We start from the raw sequence: 19,253 nt of genomic DNA, 5'->3' as shown, positions 1-19,253 counted from the left end.
ACAATTCTAAATAATCCATGAGTCAGGGAAATTATAATGAAAATAAAGATACATTTTGTTTTAAATGATAATGAAAATACTACACATCAGAACTTATGAAATGCAGCTAGTACAGTGGCTAGTGTGTAGTTTCTAGGCTTAAAATGCATCTCTTAACAATGAAGAAAAGTTGAAAATTACTGAGTAAACCATCTCAAGAAGTCAGAAAAAGAACATGAAAATAAACTCACAAAAGAAGAAGAAAATAAATTAAAATTTTAAAAATGCAAAACAAACATATACTAGAAGTAATCAACAGAGTCAGAAGTTTCTTTGGGTTAAGAAAAACCCTAATAAAATGAATAAGCCTGGCAAAATTGATTTAAAAAAATCAAACATATATTTCTCCGATACAAGACAATGTTGCTTTGTCTTTCACCTTCATTTCTCCTTATGTCCCAAATCCTAAAAATATTTGCCTTTGTGTCATCTTTCTGGATATCAGAAGTCTGCATGAACTATAATCTTTAGTCAATTACCTGGAATAATTTGGAATGTCTCCACATTCAGGGCCTGAAAAATCCTAATTATCTGATTATTCTAGATATATAATTATCATGATTATTCTACGTTTCTATCTCCTTCCAAATTGCTTTTTCAACCAAATTGCTATAAGAGCAAATACACAAATAAACTGAACTTCATTCAGATACACTGTGACAGCAGATCCCCACCCAGCCTCCACCACTTGTCAAAAAGAGTGGCTAGTGTTAGACAACCCAAAAACAGGTTGGGGATTAAGGGGAGGAGGTATCAAGAAAAGAGCCTAAGTAAACTGAATACTGGATAATAAGCCACAGAAAAATCTGTTAACTATACAAAGCTTTCAAGAATCCCTACCACCTTGGCAATTAATGATTTACTCAAGTAACAATAAACGTTATAATTAACATAAAGAACTGCTAATATACTTACAGTACCACCTACTATTCTTCCTAGTGGATACCATGCTCTTTCATCAAACCAATTTAAAAATTCATAGAACCCATGAGATGCAAGATGATGTGTTGATCTATAGTTAAACCTAGAGAAAAGAGAAAAAAAGAAATGTTATAAAACTGCTTAATAGAAATAGCTCCTTCTTTATATTAAACTCTGTGGCTACATAAATGTATCTTTCAGAGCTTTTTCATCAAACTTGTATAACATAATCTGAAGATATCAAAAGAACATGCTTATACCTCTATATAAATAAAAACGCCCCCAACTTCAAACCCACACCTACAAAACTAGTAATGTTCAAAATAACATTTAGCCATTGCTTGGGGTCCAGGTGATAGAGGGCTATAAAGAAGTTCATAAATCTCAAAAGATTAAGAACTGCTGACAGAAGATAACATCAAAATGGAAGAAAGGGTACATTTACCAGAATTGCCCAAAATCCTGCAACCCTAAAAACATTGGCTTTAAACTATAATAGCACTAAAAATATAAAGAGAATAAACCATAGCAGCACTATAAAACAAGAATATGGCCTTATAGAAAAAGAAATTATAATTTCTGAAAGAGACAAATGAGAAAAAATGAAATTGAAGAAACCAGGGCCCAAAATGAAAGGCAGAAGAAAACCACAAACCATAGAGGGCAATTCCAGGGATATTCCATGTTTAGTATAAAGCAGCTGTCATGGGCAGGGGAAAAGCCTGGAGCAATCCTCAGGGTAATGCCATTAGGTATACTCAGGTCAATCCCCTTCCCCCTACTATTTTGAAGCAGGGAAGTGGGCATCAGAGGTGTCTGCCTGAGGTAGAAGCACTACACATAGACAAGTGAGTCAAGAAGCAGAACGATGCTGGATACAAGATGAACAGGAAATCCTTATACCCCAGATCAGTTTGATACATCCTTTCCAGCAGCAAGTTATGATCTCAACTCCAACAATCACTAGATGCAAGCTCTGTAGCATTTTTACAGTCTTTTCCAATACTAAAATAAGCAACATATCCCCCCCAAAAAAATCAAACATTTGACAAAAGCAATCACCATGACAGCTAAATATCAAAATCAACAAATAGAAAAATTAATACTGTAGAAACAGAAGCGAGAATATATTCAGATGGTTAATATAACCCAGAGTTATATTAACTCTGAAAGAGTTATTAATATTAAACTTTCAGACCTGAAAGGAAGTATAACCTAGAGGTTGAGACGTCAGGTTCTAGCATCATACTGCATAGGTTTGAATGTTAGTTCCACACTGACCAGCTATGTGACCTTGGTTGGGCAAGTTACTTATGTTCTCTGCATTCTAGTTTCTTCATTTGTAAAACAGGGATTAACAACAGTACCTATGATAGTACTAGTGTAGCTATAAGTAAACAATATAGCATCTCTGAAGCACTTAAAGTCCATAGTTACTGTAATGAAACAGACTTATGATAAAGGATCCATTTAAGATTTTGAATGGCAAAATTATGATTGCCAAGATAAAATAAAAGATAGGCTAAATAGCGTAAAGGACAAAAATGAAGAGCAAATTAGAACAAGATAAAAAGTACAAAAAAATTTAAGTAGTCTAGTTCTTACACTGATATAAAACAGAAAATTTTTTTCCACAGAGCATACACATCCCAATACATTTCAAAATACTAAAGTATAACTTAAAATCATTAATTCAGAGAGAAAGGTTTTGTACAAAGGAATGACAAAATTAGATTAATACCTTCTCAGTGGAACCACTGGATTGCTAATAAGGCAAAGGAGTAATATATCCAAATTTCTGAGGGGAATTTTAAAATCAGAATTTTAAGTAATAACTTTGTGTGCCAACAACATGGAAAGCTAAGCTAATGCTAGAAATGCTACCCTGCTCCCTTCCTCCTCCAAGAAGTATTTACCAGATCAGAATTTAAAAAAGGATATCTTCAAATGCCAGAAACAAAGTAGTGATTGTATTTACAAAGCCAGGATTATGGAAAGGCTGTCTAGTAAAAGATGGAAAACAATCTAACCACCACCATGGAAGTGACAAAGTTCTTCTCTATCTAAAGGCTTAAAAGGCTCCAATAAAAAAAGCTAAATTAAACATTATGCTAAGCATTAAGGGTCTAAATTTACAAAGAATCCCCAAGACGAGAAATTAACACTGAAAACAAGACCCAAACACCTGGATTAGCAATAGAAGCAAAAACTAAAAATAGCTCTACCCAGATAAGCTCATAAACAACAGTTAAACTAAGAGATTCACCACACAAAGTTGAGTATACACCAGAAAGAGTAACACCCCCCCAGAAACTTCTGAAAATATTTTAATGGAAGAGGCCTAGTATTTTAGCAAGAATACCAAGGTTTTAAATTTTCAACCTAATTTTTCATTTTAAAAAACTGACTTCAACGGACTATTAATAACACGTTTTAAAAACCAGGAACCATGAGAGTCCAACCTCATAAAGTTTTCCTGACAAGTACTTTTTCACTTTCCATTTTATATAATTCTTGGCCTCTCCCTCTTTATCAAATCATTCTTCCTTTGGCTTTAATGACTACAACAGTCTCTTGATTTTTTTACCCCCACCTCTCTAATCTTCTCTGTTTTCTGTATAGGTAGCCTCCCCTACCTAAGATACTGTCATTAATTCACTCTAAAATCTCTGCCGAAAGGATGTCATTCACCCAAGTCTTCAATTATTACCAGTATGCCCACAATTCACTAATATCATCTCCCTAACTAGATCTTTCTTCTCATGTCCAAACCATTGTTATGTGACTACCCATGTGGTATGTTTTTCTTGAATGTCACAAAGGCATCTCAGACTCCACATTCAACTAAACTCATGATCAGACACCTACCATCCACTCCCAAAACAAACATATGCACTATATCTGCTTTCAGTATTCTCTTACCGCCACCTAAGTTGAAGAAATCTAGGTGTCATTTTTGAAAGTTCCTTCTCTCTCACATCCTATACAAAAATCATAACAAGGTTGTCACTTCCTAAATATCTCTGAAATCTGTACACTATTTTCTTATTCTGCTACTAGCACTGTAATCCAAGCTATCATCTTTTAACTAGACTACTGAAATAGCCTCTAACTGGTCTCTTTACATCCATTCTGCCCACCTTCTAGTTCCCCAATCTGTGCACTCCGCCATAAGAAGGAAGTTCTTTTCAAAATGTAAATGTGATCATATTGCAACTCTCTGAATTATTCAAAGACTTCATCACTTTAAAATTAAAGCAGAAAAACCTCCACTTCTTAACATAATGGTCAAAACCACACAGTCTACCTCATACATAACTCTAGTCTCATCTCACACCGTATTACCTCTCTTCTTTCCATCTTTCAGTCCTCCAGGCTCACCTCATTCCTTCCTGTTACAGGATCGTTAAGACTGCTAATTCCCTCTGCCTGTATCACTGATGTCTCCCTCCCTATCCCAGTTAACTCATCCTGCAAACTTCAACACATTTCTAAGAGATTCTGTCATTTTTCCATCTTGACATAGATAAAATTTCACATCTGTTTCCTTAATATCTATTCAAATAGATAAATACTCCTAAGAAGACATCACTGTGTCTCCAACACCAAGCACAGCATCTGGTACTTCACAAACTCAAAGGACATATGAGAATTTTGTTTCGGTTGCCTGTGCTTCTGCAGTGCAGTGGTGCGATCACAGCTGCAGCTTCAGCCTCCAAGTCTCAAGTGATTCTCTGACCACAGCCTCCCAAGTAGCTAGGATTACAGGTGTGTGCCATCACACTCAGCTAATGTTTTATGCTTTGTAGAGATGAGGTCTTGCTTTGTTGCCCAGACTGGTCTCCAACTCTTGGGCTCAAGCAATCCTCTCACTTCAGCCTCTCAAAGTGTTGGGATTACCGGCGTGAGCCATTGCACCAGGCCAAGAATATTTTTAAAACTATAAATGTAAGTTCAAACTTACAACACTTAGTCAATAGTAAGAACAATTACATTGTTTCAATGAACACAAAAATCTTAAACTTGAGGTTAGAGATCATAGCTGCAATGATGCCAACCATGTCATGAATCTACTTCTGTATTTTGTTTTGGTTCACAAAATTGCAAAAATTTTGACTCATAGAGATAAGTGTCAAAGAGTAAATTTTTTAAACAAAGTTTTCCTTACTGTTAAATTCTACAATTAAATAATACAGAAGTTTGTTTGGGGCCTAAGAGAAAATTCTGGTTCAAGGTTGAGTAATTACATATAATAACTGCTTGCATTCCTCGTCATATATATATAATATAATATATATATAATTAATTATATATTATATATCTCATATAATTAGCTATATATTATATAATATATATAAATTTAGATTAGGTGCTTCCTTTTTGAGATATATAATATATATTTAATATTTTGATACTTATATATTAATATAAAATATATTAATTTATATATTATATATCAATATGTTTAATATAATAATTATATATCAATATATTTAATATCGATATATTTAGTATTTTAATATATATTTAATATTATATATAATTAATATATATGAGATATATAATCTCAAAAAGGAAGCACCTAACCTAAATTTATAACATATCATGAACTTACGTTACAGATTGAGTTGTTACTAAACAAAGCATAGTCTGATTATTTTCATTCATGCAAATTCCCAGGATACCTCAGTTGGAACATTAGCAATTCAATCCAAAGCAAATATAAGGCATCTGAGCCTAATACATGGCTCCAAATCTATCTCAAGGACTTCTCTGTTTCCTCCAGCTTTAGCTGCCTGATTTTCTTTTCCTCTGTTCATGTAAATATGAGTAAGAATATGATTGGCTCAAATCATTTCGTACAAAGTCACACATCACAGGTAACAGACAATCTATGTGTTGGCTGCCATGAGATCCCATGCTTGTAATCCAATACCTGTAGCCAAAAGAGCAGGGTCATATGATATAAAACATGGCTGTTTTGGCTTCTTTGCATGTGCTGTGAGTAGAAGATGATGGGCATGAGAATTGTGCAAGGGTTGTGAATGCAGTAGGCACTATAATTCATTTTCCTAGAATAAAATAAAGCCCTTAGTGATGCTGAAAATACTTAGATACTTAGTGCTTCATCAAAGTATTGAAGGCATAACTGGCTTATTTGCTTCTCTTTTCTACACCTCCTCCTCTAAAAAAAAAAAAAAAAAAAAACGCATGAGGCTTTCCAGTAACACTTTTTCTCCCTTTTCCCCCCTTAAGACTACCCTTAAAATCCACTTAATAAAACCTATAGTGTGATTATCTCTGGACAGTGCAGTCTACACAGGATTCGAGCTGCCTGTTCATGTCAGAAGACATAGCAATACCTATGTAATTTTTTTCTTCCTAGTTGACAAATACTCTCCTCTTGACCAAACATTAGGTTTCTCTAAACCCTCTTCTCAACTAGGCTTTGACCTTGGGCTTCAGTGTCTGTTCCTGTTGGGCCTGGACTGCCCAGTTACAGCAAGAATCCTGTTAAGTCGGTTCAGAAAGAATCCCTACCCTCCATTTCTGATCACCTCAATATGATCAAATTCCTTATCCCCAGGATCCCCCAGGGTATCTGGTCACCCTGGTCTGCCTTCAGCAAGAATCCCTGTAAAGCTAGGTTAGCCAGAATCCCCCTACTCCTTTCCTTACTTCCGTGTTTTCCACCCACTGACCCTATCCCTGCTCCTTGACTACAAATCTTCCATTTTCGTTGTATTCAGAACTGAGCCCAGTTCCATACTTAGGTGTCTCTTCCCTATTGCATTAGTTCCTGAATAAAATCTGTTTTTATCATTTTTTAAAAAAAGGTACTTGGATTGATCATACTGATCCTATAACTACTCTTTTCCATTCCATTTTTAGAATAACTAAAAACTGAATGTATTTATCACACCTGCTTTTTGAGATGTTTCAACATGGTCTTTTCCTCAGCCCTTGGCTCTGTCTACATAGAAACGTGCCATAGCCAAGTACTTTATTCTCACTTCTTCATACGATCATCTCAGACCTGAAGTTCCTAATCATATTATAAGAAGTCTTCTCTAATGTTTCATCCTCCTCCTCCCAGTCTACCTTAATTTCTGCTCTTAAAACATGTTGGAACCTCTACTGAAGTTCACCTCACAATGAACTACCTTTTCTTAGTAATTTTTGTATCTTGGAGTTATCTCATAGTTCCTGGCAGTTCACTCATGAGGTTCAATTAATGCTTGCTTAGCTAATTACTCCTTTTTAGCATACTAGTATCAACACTTACTTTAATTTTTGTCTTCTATTCCCTTCTTCATTAAACTCAAACACCTGTGTGTACAAAGGTAGTCTTCAATTTTGGCATGCCCTACTTACATATTTTTTAAAATATTTAAATAGCTGAAAGGAGAGTGTTATAGATGAATCATAAACTGAAAACTGTTGAAGCTGAGTGATGTATTCATGGAGGTTCATTACAGTATTAGCTCTATTTTGCTGTATGTTTGAAATTTTCCATAATGAAGGGTATATATACATAGATATAGCTTATTATCTATACATATATTTATAAATATATACTTATAAAATTTATATGATTTACATACATAATGACACATATGAGTAATATAATACATATATATGCAAACTCTATTATGGAAAATTTCACACACTCACACATACTCTCACACACAATTATAGTTTTCCCCCAATAAAGCTAGGTGAACTGGCTTAGAAATAATGTTTTAAAAATTAGCAGTCACCAAAATAAAAATAAAAGAGAAATCAAGGAGTAAAAAATGATGTCCAATCTCACACATATCCTCCTTCTTTTAATACTGTCAATGCAAGTTTTAGTATTTTAACTATAATAAAAGAATCTGTTTTGAAGCAAGTGTGACAAAAAATTGCTAAGTATTAAATATAGGTGGTAGTTTAATTCATTATGGTCTTTTATTTTTGGTTTATTTGAAATTTTCATAAAAGTTAACAACAAAAACAAAAACATGCCTCCTCCAACTTCTCTTAACCTGATTTTTAGAGCTAATGAACTTTTTCTGCAAGGGGCATTTAGGGAAAAAGAGACTGTCTCCTAAGGTAGCAAGAAGATATTAAATTTTGGAATTCAATTTATGGAAAAAAATGGTTATGTTTTTTGGGTTCTAGCACAGTTAGTACAATACGGTATTCAAAAACATTAAAGCATATGGCCGATGTAGTGGCTTAGGTCTGTAAATTCAGCTTGGGAGGCTGAGGCAGGAGGATTGCTTGAGCCCAGGAGTTCGAGAACAGCTTGGGGAAAGAAAAAAAATTTTTTTAATTAGCCAGGCACGGTGGCACATGCCTGTAGTCCAACAACTCAGGAGGCTAAGGCAGGAGGATCACTTGAGCCCAAGAGTTTGAGGCTGCAGTGAGCTATAATCGCACCACTGTTCTCCAGCCTGGGTTACAGAGCAAGATCCCGTCTTTAAAAAAAAAAAAAAGAAAGAAAGAAAGCAAAGAAAAGAAAACTCAGCTTAAACAGAACTTTATGAGCTGGTAGGTGTATCCAGTAAATACTGCATTATTTCCTTACATAAACAAACACTAGGAATATCAACCTATTTGTAAACCAGGGCTTTTACAAATAAAAAGGGGAAGTCACAAGGAGCTGCCTTTGCATTTTCCTTCCATAGATCTTGTCAGAGATCCAATCATTTGATACATTTGGTTTCAGATTTATTTCATCTTATATTGAAACACCTAATTTACACTCAAAACAACAACAAAGAAATCTCATGATTATGTCCTGAAGGAAAATACCACAATATACTTTTAATCTTAGGTTAAAAAAAATTATATCTTTATAAATGGCCAACAGGTATATGAAAAGATGTTCAACATCATTAGTCATCAGAAAAATGCAAATCAAAACTATAATCAGATAACATCTCACCTCAGTTAAAATGGTTTGTATCCAAAAGACAGGCAGTAACAAATGCTGGTTAAGATGTGGGGAAGGGGGAACAGTCCTACACTGTTGGTGGAAATGTAAATTAGCACAGCCACTACGAAGAACAGTATGGAGGTTCCTCAAGAAAACAAATAGAACTACCATATAATCCAGCAATCCTACTGCTTGGTACATATCCAAAGAAAGAAAATCAGTGTACCAAGGAGACACCTGCACTCTCATGTTTATTGCAGCATTATTCATAATAGCCAAGATTTGGAAGCAACCTAAGTGTCTATCATCAGATGAATGAATAAAGAAAATGTGGTACTTGTATTCAATAAAGTACTATTTAGCCATAAAGAAAAGAATGAGACTCAGTCATTTACAACAACATGGATGGAACTGAAGAGGTCATTATGTTAAGTACAATAAGCCAGGCATGGAAGGACGAATTTTACACGTTATATCTCATATGTGAGAGCTAAAAATTAAAACAATTGAACTCATGGAGATAGAGAGCAGAATGATGATTACCAGAGGCTGGGAAGGGTGGTAGAGAGGGAGGCAAAATGTGGGGAGGGGTAACGGATACAAAAATATACTTAGGATGAATAAGATCTAGTATTTAAGAAAAAAGATCTAGTATTTGATAGCACAACAAATAATTTAGTACATATTTTAAAATAACTAAAAGATTGGAATTGAAATGTTTCTAAAACAAAGAAATGATAAATGCGTGAGGTGATGACTATGCCAATTACCTGGATTTGACTTCTACACATTGTATGCCTGTATCAAAACATCACATATAACCCATAAATAGATAAATCTATTATGTACCCATAATTATAAAAAATTAAAAATTATATCTCAGCCTTAAAATTAACCTAAGGCTTTTATATCTTCAAAACAAATTTTGAGGTGGCAAATTTTGAGGTGGCGTATGTCTAATTAACATTTTCAGTCCTCATTAAAAGTGACACCGTATCAGAAAGAAATATTAATAATTGGAAATGCCTAAGAATAAATTAAGTGGAAGAACAATATATTGTTAGCCATAATGCTGTGGCCACAATGAGCAACAAACATGTCCCACATTCCAAAAATGTTCAGTTCACAAATGTAATTTTAACAAGACAACACAAATCTGGTTTAGTTTAACCTTTGCAAATTAAATCCAACAAACAGAAAAGAATCAATCAGGAACAGAAAGAAAATAAGAAAAGGGAGGAAAGAAGCTTTGATCAATGATGGTGATAAAAGAACAGCAAATATTAGTAGTAAAGGAGGGTGAAGAGGTGCAGCAAAAGGCACCAAGGTGGAGCACTGTACCAAGTATTACATTTCAACACAGTGCCCCCTTAAGGCCAGGCAAAGCCAGGGTCCTAATTTGCTCTGAGTTGAGAAACAGGTTAACTAAAGTTTTTATCTATCAAAATAACCACACATAGACTCCAAGTGAGGGCTCAGGGCTGTCTCCCATGGATAGAGAGAGCATAATGACAGTTTGACAGCACAGCTTTAAGAGACTCCCAGCAAGTCTTGTATGACAAGATATTAGAAAAATGTGCCTCTAAAGGTGGTTATTCTATATCTGACATTGATTTGTTTTCATTTTTACAAGGTAATAATCATGTTTTCAAAAAACTCCTTGAGCAACCATAGTGTACCAGGTTTCTGTTAGGCACTGGAAATAGAGCACTGGAAAGACAGGCAAATTCTGCTCTTTTGGAACTTAAATACAATAAACACAAACCAGGTAATTACAGATTGAAACAAGAGCTGGGGGGAGTAGGGGAGAAAAGATTCAGATAAATAAAAGAGTAAAATGGGAAGAAGGGAAGCAGGAAGGGGTAGAGATTGCTTTAAGCAGGGTATAAATGAGGTCCTATCTTAAAACATCTGTGAAGTCTTTAAGGATGGGGGTAACCAGCAATTCAAAGAGTTAAAGAGCCGTCCCAGGCAAAGAAACTATCAAGTGCAAAGGCCTTGAGGTGGAGAAATGGTGTGTTGAAGGAAGAAAAAGATGTTCAAGAGGGGGAGTGGTAATTTATGTTGTGTACACTACTTCTGCACAATTATTGTTTTAAAAAAACATGTCAGACACTATGATCCTATTTTTCATTTAATCATCACACACATACACACTCCTTTGCGGCAGGACACTACACAGATGATTAGACTAAGGCACAATATGTAACATAAGTTGTCCAAAGTCATACAGCCATGAAGTGGTCAAGATGGGATTTGATCAAGGTAGCTTTGACTCTGGTGCCCACATTCTTAAGCATGATCACAAGGTGATTCCAAACAGCACCAGGGCAATTAATGCAGGTAAATCATTTGTATCACCTTCTGGGCACTGTGAACCTTAAAGATTTCAAACTGTTCCCAGTATCTCAGGGATTCCAGACAAGAGTGGGGTACCAGAATGGACACACAGTTTTGAATGACATATGGTACCATCTTATATAACCTTACCTATTTGTCTATTTAAATGTATATTTATATTTATATATGGGGCTTTTGTACAAACTCATTTGAAGAAAGGATTCAAATGCTAAACAAGTATTTGAAAACAATGGCATGCGTATCTATAGATCTATATCTATATATGTTTAAAATATCTAAAACAAAAACCACTGGTGTAATTCTCTTAAGATCTGTTAAGATGCAACTTTGAACCTTAAAGCTTATGCCCTTTCTAAAGTTACTTTGGAAATAAAAGGACAGAGAAGTCTAATATATGTCTGACTGTACCATTTCAGATTTCAATTCTTTGGTATAGGTATGTCTTAAAAATCATGGCCAGAAACCTTTATTAAGTACTGCTTGACCAGTAACAACCATCCTCACTCACCACCTTACAAGGGTCATACATAATTGTTGGTTTTACCAAACAAATCCTCCAATAAGTGTGACTATCACAAAGAAACAAAGCCAAGTAGTCCCTATCTCTAGCTTACATTTCTCTCCTTTTTGGCACCTTTCTCATACTTCTTATATTAACCAATTCAACCACTGTCAATCTTCAGATAACTGAACTCTTCTCAGTAAGCTATAATTTGTCATCTTTACTTCTCCGAAGTTTAGTTCTTACAAGGTTATGAGTAAGTATGTGTACACTTCATTATCAAAAAAATGTACAACACCTCCTTCCTCTTTCAACCAACAAATGCTTATTTTATCTCAATCCCTCCTCTGATCACAGCCAAGTTTGTCACATAATGTTACACAACTACTTGGGAGATTGTCCAATGAGAAATATAATGTCTGCCTGCTATCATTTGAATACTAAGTGTAACAAAAAGAATGAAGAAATGGAAAAGCATTTGTTCTCACATAATTTTTCCTTCCTGCTTTTACAACTCTATGAGATATAAAAACAAGAAACAGGAATTTCTATTTGGTCTAAAAAGGCCAGTTCATCTTTGTAATACACGTTATATACATGGATCAACAACTAATCTGAGAGAAAGAAAAGTACCAATTTCTCATGAAAAAGAAAGAATGAGAGAATGCAAGGAAGGAAAGAAGACAGGCAGGCATGTTAAAAGATTAAGCCTATTGTTTCTATTGTCCATTATTTGCAACATCTTCCAAGAGATACAGAACTTCCATTATTATCACCATAATTATTATATATTGGTATTCTGATTTGAATAAATTATTTATGGGATTTAAAGTTTAACAATTGGTTAGGAATCTCTTCCTCTTTCTTGTCATCAGGTACTTTCTAATCCCCCAAGAATTTAAAGTATGATTGTTTCTCTTCTTTCACTGAAATTAAAAAATCACATTTTACTTTTTATTGGCAATCCTTCCTTTATACATAACCCTGATGAACTTTGCACCTTGCATTCTACCTTTTCCAATCTAATATACGAAATAGCATTGATTTACAGATTTGTCTCCTCCACTGGATTGGAAGGTCCTTGAGAAAAGAAACCCCCAGCCTAAGAGAATAATGAAAACAACAAAATCAATAAATCGTTAACATTTTATGAGTGGTTATTATGCCTTAAATACCTTTATTTGTTATTAATAATTTGATCTTTATGACAACTTATTGAGATGTATATTATTGTCATTCCCTATTTACAGATGAGAAGATGGAAGCACAAAGAGGTTAAGTAACCTGCTCTTACTCAAGGTTAGACAAGTCAAAGCAGCAAAGCCAGGGGTCTATTTCACATCATTTTGCCTCTGGGCAAATATGAAGGAATCAATCTTCCAGCTCCTAGCACCAAGGATGGTGCCTGGTATATATAGTAAAGTTAATAAAATATGTGTTAAAGCTCCTCTGAGCTATTTTATATATGACCCAATTTTAAAGCATTTTTACACAACTGTCGCCCGAGCAAAGTGATTTAGTGCCAGTGTGAGGTTATAAATGATGTGAAATGTTTAAACATTCCCACTTAACTAAGGTAAACTATTTTTTTATATAGAAATATACTATTCAGATAGAGGGCACTAAAATAGTGTAACTGGTTTAATTAAATTTTCATTCAGGGAATACTCCCGTATACTTGATATTCAATGCTGTTTGGGTCCCAGTTCATGTTCTGGCCTCTGAAGTCTTTCATCAACAATCACTCACAGAACCATTTAGTATTGTATACAGAAACGGAAAACACCTGCTGCAGTCAGCTACTCGGGAGGCTGAGGCAGAAGAATTGCTTGAACCCGGGAGGCGGAGGTTGCAGTGAGCCAAGATCGCGCCCACTACACTCCAGCCTGGGTGACAGAGCGAGACTCCATCTCAAAAAAAACGTCTGAATAACGGTCTAATTTCCACAATTACCAATTTCAGCACTTGTTCTGGCTCTATCCTAACACTATTCACACCACTTTTCTAACTCTATCCTGGCCACAGGGGCATTATATCTGTTCCTTCAACATATCAACTTTTTTTCTGCTAAGAGGAATGCTCTTAACCCAGATCTTTGCAGGGCCCTAATTCCTTGTCATTCTGATTTTAGTTCAAATATTATCTCAGAAAGGCCTTCTTTCACTTCTCAATCTACAGTAGTGGCCCCATAGCCATGGTCTACAAACACATCAAACACTAGTTAGCATATTACTTTTTTAATAGCCTTTATCACTAACTAAAATTATCTTGATCTTTTTATTTACTTGTTTGCTTGCCTATCTGAAAAATAAGCTCCATTACAACAAAGATCCTTGTATATATCCCAAATGCTTAGTACTGTGTCTCGCACATAGTTATCACACAATAAATATTTGTTAAATGACTGAATGTTAAAGGCACTCACCATGCATACTAAAATAATTTGCTCTATTAGTTTAGATAAGCAATCAAAACCAATAAAAATCAATGCTGAAGATGGCTGACTAGATGTATCTGGTACTTGTCTCATCTATGGAGAGTAACCACAATAGCGAGTAAAAAAGATCACCTGAGAGAGAACAATGAAATTCAAGAGAGTAGTGATGGGAAGCATCAAAAGCAAGGAAAAAGAGGGAAACAAGCCTGTTCAGCTGGGATCAGGTAGGAGGCTGGAGTGGCTTATAATGCAGACAAAGGGTGAGAGACCCCCAGAGGTCTACATTCCCACTGGCACCACTAGAACTCCTAAAATCCTAGCCACAGGAGAGCTCCTTGACCCTCTCAGGTCCCAAGACTAACACAGGGAGCTGCCTGAAGTCCACGCGAAGGCACTGCTCCAGAGAGACAGCTCATGCTGGATCCCACGAATCACCCGAACCTAAGCAGCTACAACATGGTGCCATTTTGAGAACACAGGCCCCACTAAACTGCATCCTGCCCTGCTGCCAGGGCCACTACAAGGCAGCGATACTGCCCACCCCAGCAGAGGGCAACTGTGAATTTTTACCTGCCCTAAGGACAAATTCCATTGCTTACAGCCACTTCAGGGCTGCAGGCTGCTGCAGAGCCAAGGCAGGAAATCCATGCCCCGCCCCCAAGTTGCCAGCCTACAGCTACTCTGAAGGAAAGCAACCTCACCTTCCCTAGTAGAGCAGGGTTGCAATGCAGTTGCTGCTGGCCCCTCCTGAGCATTCCACCCACAAACTGGGGATCACCCCTCCCTTGCCTACCACTGCCAGCCGGTCCACCCAGCTAGCTCCATACCCCCACCAAAGCAAGTAACCAAACACACAATCCAAGGTGTGGATGATCTCTGGAGATCACCTCACTAAGTCCACCACCAGTGACACCTGAACACTACTCCCAGGGTCTGAGGTCAGGCCCACTTAACCTGCCACTACCAGCAGAGCTAGGACCCATACTCATGCATCACCTGCAGGTCTGGGGACCAGCCCACACAACTCATTGCAGCCACCACAATACCAGCACAGACACTTAGGTTCCAGGGAGTTGTCCACCGCTGCTACTGCAATCACCCATGCTACACCTGCTGCCCAGGGGCTCGAGAAGCTGCCCTCTTGCATGACCCACCACTGCAATCCCAGCACCTAAGCAGGCCACCTGGAGGCCTAAAATCAGCCTGGATGCACGAACACTGTCATTGGCATAAGCTGCCCTCGGGCCAAAACACTGAGGGGATGCTCAGTTCACTGCTGCCACCACTGGGTCCAAAAGACTGTTACACCTGGTATCCCTGACCCCATCACAACTTCACCACAGCCTCCACTAACAACCACATCTTAAGCCCCTGGGGAAATCACAGACACACTAATGCTGTTTACAGAAAAAAAGAAAATCATACGGAGACTACACACTACCACACACACACAGAATCAAAACCAAAGTGCCATATCCAACCAACACCATACATATATCTTCAGGAAAAAATTCTCTCCAACAAAAGCAATGTCAAAAAATGCCATTACACCAGATGTGCAGATACCAAAGTAAAAACACAGGAAACATAAAAAAGAAAATATGATACACCTCCGAAAGAACACAGTAATCATCCAGCAACAGATCCCAATCAAAAAAATAAATTCACAACAAACTCATGGACACAGGGAGTAGAAAGATGGTTAACAGTGGCTGGGAAGAGTAGTTGGGGGTTTGGTGGGGAGGTGGGGATGGTTAAATGGGCACACACACAAAAATTCCAGCACGAATGAATAAGACTTATTTGATAGCACAATAGGGTGACTATGATCAATAATAACCTAATCGTATATTTTAAAATAACTTAAAGAATGTAATTGGATTGTAACTTAAATGGTTAATGCTTGAGGGGACAGATGCCCCATTCTACATGATGTGCTTATTTCACATTGCAAGTCTATATCAAAATATCTCACGTATCCCATAAATATACATACTTATCATGTACCCATAAAATTTTTTTTAAAAATAAAAAATTTTGAAAAAAAAGAAATTCACAAAATCCCAGAAAAAGAACTCAAATTACTTATTCTAAAAAAACTCAGTAGGATACAAGAGAATTCTGAAAAACAATATAAAGAAATCAGAAAAACAATTCAGGATATGAATGAGAAATTTACTCAAGAGGTAGATATCACAAAAAAGAACCAAACAGAAATTCTAGAACAGAAGAATTCATTGAATGAAATAAAAAAAAATATGAAACCTTCAATGACAGACTAGATGGGGCAGAAGAAAACTCTCAGAACTTAGACAAGTCTTTTGAAATAACCTAGTCAGACAAAAATAAAGAAATAAATTTTAAAAACATGAACAAAGTCTTCATAAAAGACAACATAAAGTGAACAAATATTAAAATTTTCAGTATCCTAGAAGGTGAAGAGAAAACAAAATATTTTAAAAGCCTATGTAACAAAATAATAGATGAAAACTTCCCAAGTCTAGCAAGAGATTTGGACATCCAGAGACGCAAGGCTCAGAAATCTGCAAACAGATACAATGCAAAATGTTCTATCCACAATACATTACAGTCAAACTGTCAAAAGTCAAACATAAGGAGAGAATTCCACAAACAGCAAGAGAAAAGAGTCTAGTCACTTACAAAGAAACCCCCATAAGACTAACAAAAGATTTCTTAGCAGAAACTTATAGGCCAGGAAAGAAAGGGATAATGTATTGAAAGTGCTGAGAGAAAAAAAAAATTGCTAATGATACTATATCCAGCAAATTATCCTTCAGGAATGAAGGAGAAATAAAATATTTTCCAGACAAGCAAAAGCTAAGGAAATTCATAATCACTACACTAGCCTACAAGAAATGCTCAAGGGAGTACTTAACCTGGAAGTGAAATGACAATATCTACTACCATGAAAACACACAAAAATATAAAAACCACTGGCAAAGCAACACACAAAGAAAAGACTCAAATGTTACCACTACTATAGAAAACCACCAAACCACAATGATAAATTATGAGAGAAAGAACAGAACAAAATAACCAGAAATCAATAAAATGACAGGAATAAACCCCCACATATTAATAATAATCCTGAATGTAAATGGATTAAACTTTTCACTTAAAAGATATACACTGGCTGAATGAATTAAAAAAATAAAAGACCCAACTATATGCTGCCTACAAGAAACTTATCTCACCTGTGAAGACACATATAGACTGAAAGTAAAGGGAAATAAATTCAGATATTCAATGCAAATGGAAACCAAAAGTAAGCATGAGTACCTAAACTTAGATAAAGCAGGCTTTAAGTCAAAAAACAGTAAAAAGAGACAAAGAAGGTAATTATATAATGATAAGTGGATTCAACTAGAAGAAATAACAATTCTAAACATATACGCACCCAACACTGGAACACCCAGATATATAAAGCAAATATTACTAGATTTAATGGAAGAGATATATTCCAATACAGTAATAGTTGGGGACTTTTAACAATCCACTCTCACCATTAGATAGATCATGTAGACAAAGTTAACAAAGAAACATTGGATTTAAACTGCACATTAGACAAAATGTACTTAACAGACATGAACATTTCATTCAACAGCTACAGAATAGACATTATTCTGATTAGCACAAGAAACATTCTCCAGGATAGACCATACAATAGAACACAAAACAAGTCTTAACGAATTAAAAAAGAAACAATATCAAGTATCTTCTCAGACCACAACAAAATAAAATGAGAAATCAATAACAAGAGGAACCTTGAAAACTGTACAAATACATGGAACTTAAACAACATGCTCCCAAATGGCCACTGGGTGAAGGAAAAAATTTTAAAGGAGAAAAATCAAAAAAATTTCTTGGAACAAACAAAAATCTAAACATGACATACCCAAACCTATAAGAAACAGCAAAAACCATGCTAAGAGATAAGTTTATAGCAATAAACAAAACCTACATCAAAAAAAAAAATACAGACTCCAAATAAGCAATCTAATAATGCACCTCAAGGAGCTAGAAAAGAACAAACCAAACCCCAAATCAGAAGCAAAGAAATCATGAAAACCAGAGCAGAACTAAATGAAAGAGACAACACACACACACACACACACACACACACACACACACCAAGAATCAATGAAACAAAAACAAAAGTTGGTTCTTTTGAAAAGATTAAAAAAAAAAACCAATAAGGCACTTCCTAGACTAACCAAGAAAAAAGAGAAAGACCCAACTATAATCAGAAATGAAAACAAAGACACTACAAATTAGTACCACAGAAATACAAAAGATCATCAGAGACTACTATGAACAACTATACTAGAGAACCTACAGGAAACTGATAAATTTCTGGATAAGCATAACCTATCAAGATTGAATCAAGAATAAAGTAAAAAAAAAAAACCTGAACAGACCAATAAATGAGTAATGATACAGAATTAGTAATAGAAGTTCTCCCAACAAAAAATGTCCAGGAATTGATGGCTTCGCTGTCAAATTTTACCAAACTTTCAAGGAAAAACACACATCTATTCTCCTCAAACTATTCCAAACAACTGAAGGGGAGGGAATTCTCCCTAACTTTTTCTATGAGGCATTACCCAGATACCAAAACTAGACAAGGATACTACAACTGGCTGAAAGCCAATATCCTTGATGAACACAGATGCAAAATTTCTCAACAAAATCCAACAGTACATCAAAAAGATAATGCACCATGATGAAATGGGTTTATACCAGGGAAGCAAGGATGATTCGACAGACACAAATCAATAAATATGATACATCACTTCAAGAAAATGAAGACAAAAACCCTATGATCATCTCAATAAGGAGAAAACATTTGATTTTTTAATTTTGAACTTAATCTTGAATTTGCAAGATCCCTTCATGATAAAAGCTCTCAGACTATGCATAAAACACACCTCAAAATAATAAACGCCATATATGACAAACCCAGAGCTAACATCATGCTGAATTAAGAAAAGTTGAAAGCCTTTCCACAAAGAACTAGAAAACAAGGATATCTACTTTCACCATTCCTA

The 19,253-nt window shown here is 35.6% G+C and overlaps 1 protein-coding gene across 1 annotated transcript in view; it reads right to left on the bottom strand.

Moving 5' to 3' along the window:
- STT3B (STT3 oligosaccharyltransferase complex catalytic subunit B) overlaps nt 1–19,253 on the bottom strand; it is a 104,828-nt gene that overhangs the window by 60,155 nt on the left and 25,420 nt on the right. Inside the window, exon 2 of the mRNA XM_031009368.3 lies at nt 955–1,063. Within this exon, the coding sequence (XP_030865228.1) occupies nt 955–1,063 (109 nt within the window). The remainder of the gene's footprint in view (nt 1–954; nt 1,064–19,253) is intronic.

Source organism: Gorilla gorilla, chromosome 2 (genome assembly GCF_029281585.2).
Source record: "Gorilla gorilla gorilla isolate KB3781 chromosome 2, NHGRI_mGorGor1-v2.1_pri, whole genome shotgun sequence".
Taxonomy (NCBI): Eukaryota; Metazoa; Chordata; class Mammalia; order Primates; family Hominidae; genus Gorilla; species Gorilla gorilla.
This window is presented reverse-complemented; position numbering and strand designations above follow the sequence as displayed.